At 61.2% G+C, this 1,760-nt stretch overlaps 1 protein-coding gene across 1 annotated transcript; it reads left to right on the top strand.

Annotated features, from left to right (window-relative positions):
- Positions 1-68: 68 nt before the first annotated feature.
- On the top strand, positions 69-425 carry EMIHUDRAFT_255878 (hypothetical protein; the record flags this gene model as incomplete). Its single annotated transcript, XM_005770027.1, has 1 exon — positions 69-425. One exon carries the CDS (start codon positions 69-71, stop codon positions 423-425), a length of 357 nt encoding a protein of 118 aa, XP_005770084.1.
- Positions 426-1,760: the final 1,335 nt, after the last annotated feature.

Raw genomic sequence — 1,760 nt, 5'->3', positions numbered from 1 at the left:
TTGAGCGAGGAGCAGACGGGCAGCAGCACCTCCTCTCCGAGTCCCAACGCAAGCTCTGCTGCGACGCCATGCAAGGCACCGAAGTTACGATCTCGCGCTTACAGCGCTCTGTCGCGATTGCCCTCGCCGCCGTCCAGCACGGCTTCGAGGAGGAGCATCTCGAGCCGCGCACCGGCTACTCGCTCGACCTGGCGCTGCCCTCATCACGCCTCGCGGTCGAGGTGGACGGCCCCTATCACTTCCTGCTGCCCGAGGGCCTGGGCATGCGCAGACCCAATGGGCCAACGTTGCTCAAGCGACGCCTCCTCGCGGCGGCTGGCTGGAGGGTGATCAGCGTTCCATTCTACGAGTGGAACGGCTTCGCGACGGCCAAGGAGCGGCAAACCTACCTGCAGGGGGCGGTCGCCCCGCTGTTGGGCTTGTAGTACTGTGCACACTCTGACTCTTATCATTGTCCTTGGCGGGCGGCTCCGTGGTTTACCTGTGTTTAGTCGGCCAGTGCGCGCCAGTCCCGTGCCCGTCGGTTCCTGTGCGTTAAACTATTTGAAAAACAAAGAAAGACAGAAAACAGACCAAGGGGGCCGAAGGGGGAGGGATGGGCGATTGAAATTTTGCAATTTGGACACACCCGCGGGTTTTTTCTCTGCTTTGTACGAGGAGATACAATTAGGCAAGGCAGCTGCGCAGGTGATGGTCCTGTTTGCAGAGAGGGGAGTCAAGGAAGGCCAAGAAATCACATGGTCATATGGGGACTCATACAGGAGCCACCGCAAGGAGATGGGATACAGGGCGGGGACCAGGGCGGATCCGAACGCAATAACACCCCAGCAAGCGCGGACGGCATTCGCGAGATACTGCAAAAAGATAGACGTGACGAAGGAGGAGCTAGCGTGGAACTTTGGATGCATATCGGCAAGCCAAAATAACGAGCAGGAGGCTGTCCTGGTGCGTGAGCTAATCCTGAGCAACAATAAGCGACTGTACCACGGAGCACAGAGCGCAGCAGACAGGACGGCGGCGACGGCGGACATGGCAGAGACGAGTGTGAAACAAAGGGCGGCGGGCATGGAGGGCGGTAGCGACGGGGATGGAGACGGTGACGGTGGCGAGGGAGAGGAAGGGGGTCCATTAACACCAGACAGCGAGAGGGGCAGGGAGGAAAGGGGGGGAGAGAGGAAGCCAACGCGACGTGCGCAGAGGATGAGGATATAAACTGGGACGACGCAGCGGAGGGGATAGGCGAGGGAATCGAGGGACCGGAGGGCTTTCGCGACAGCGACGATGACGACGAAGAAAGGGGAGGGGACGGAGGGGCGACACGCAGGAGGAGCGAAATCGCTAACGGCCCGAGCAGAGAGGGCGACGGCGGGGCACGAGGGAACAACGGAGACGCTACCGATGACGCGAACCGAGGCACGGACGCCGGCGGGGACGGGGAGGGCGACAGCGACGTCGAGGTTGACGCAACCGTATCGAGAGCGCCACCCAAAAAGGGGCGGACAGCCATGGAGGTCACCGAATGGAGGGCGAACGGCACGATGCGAAAAGGCAGGGCGAGGCGGATGGAGAAAGAAGTGCCGAGAAGGCCATGGTGGAGGGGAGGGACGGGAGGACGAAAGAAGGGCGAGGAGGACGAGCGGCCCGCACAGACCGCGAGCAGACAGCGCCTGCTGGCCATTTCGAGACATTCGCCAAGAACGCTAGCTACATGGGAGGGCTTCGTGAAGGATGGATTGAAAAACATTCGAACAAAGAAGAGG

Source organism: Emiliania huxleyi (assembly GCF_000372725.1).
Source record: "Emiliania huxleyi CCMP1516 unplaced genomic scaffold EMIHUscaffold_4013, whole genome shotgun sequence".
Classification (NCBI taxonomy): domain Eukaryota; phylum Haptophyta; order Isochrysidales; family Noelaerhabdaceae; genus Emiliania; species Emiliania huxleyi.
Note: the sequence above shows the minus strand (reverse complement) of the source record. Positions and strands in the feature narration are given on the sequence as shown.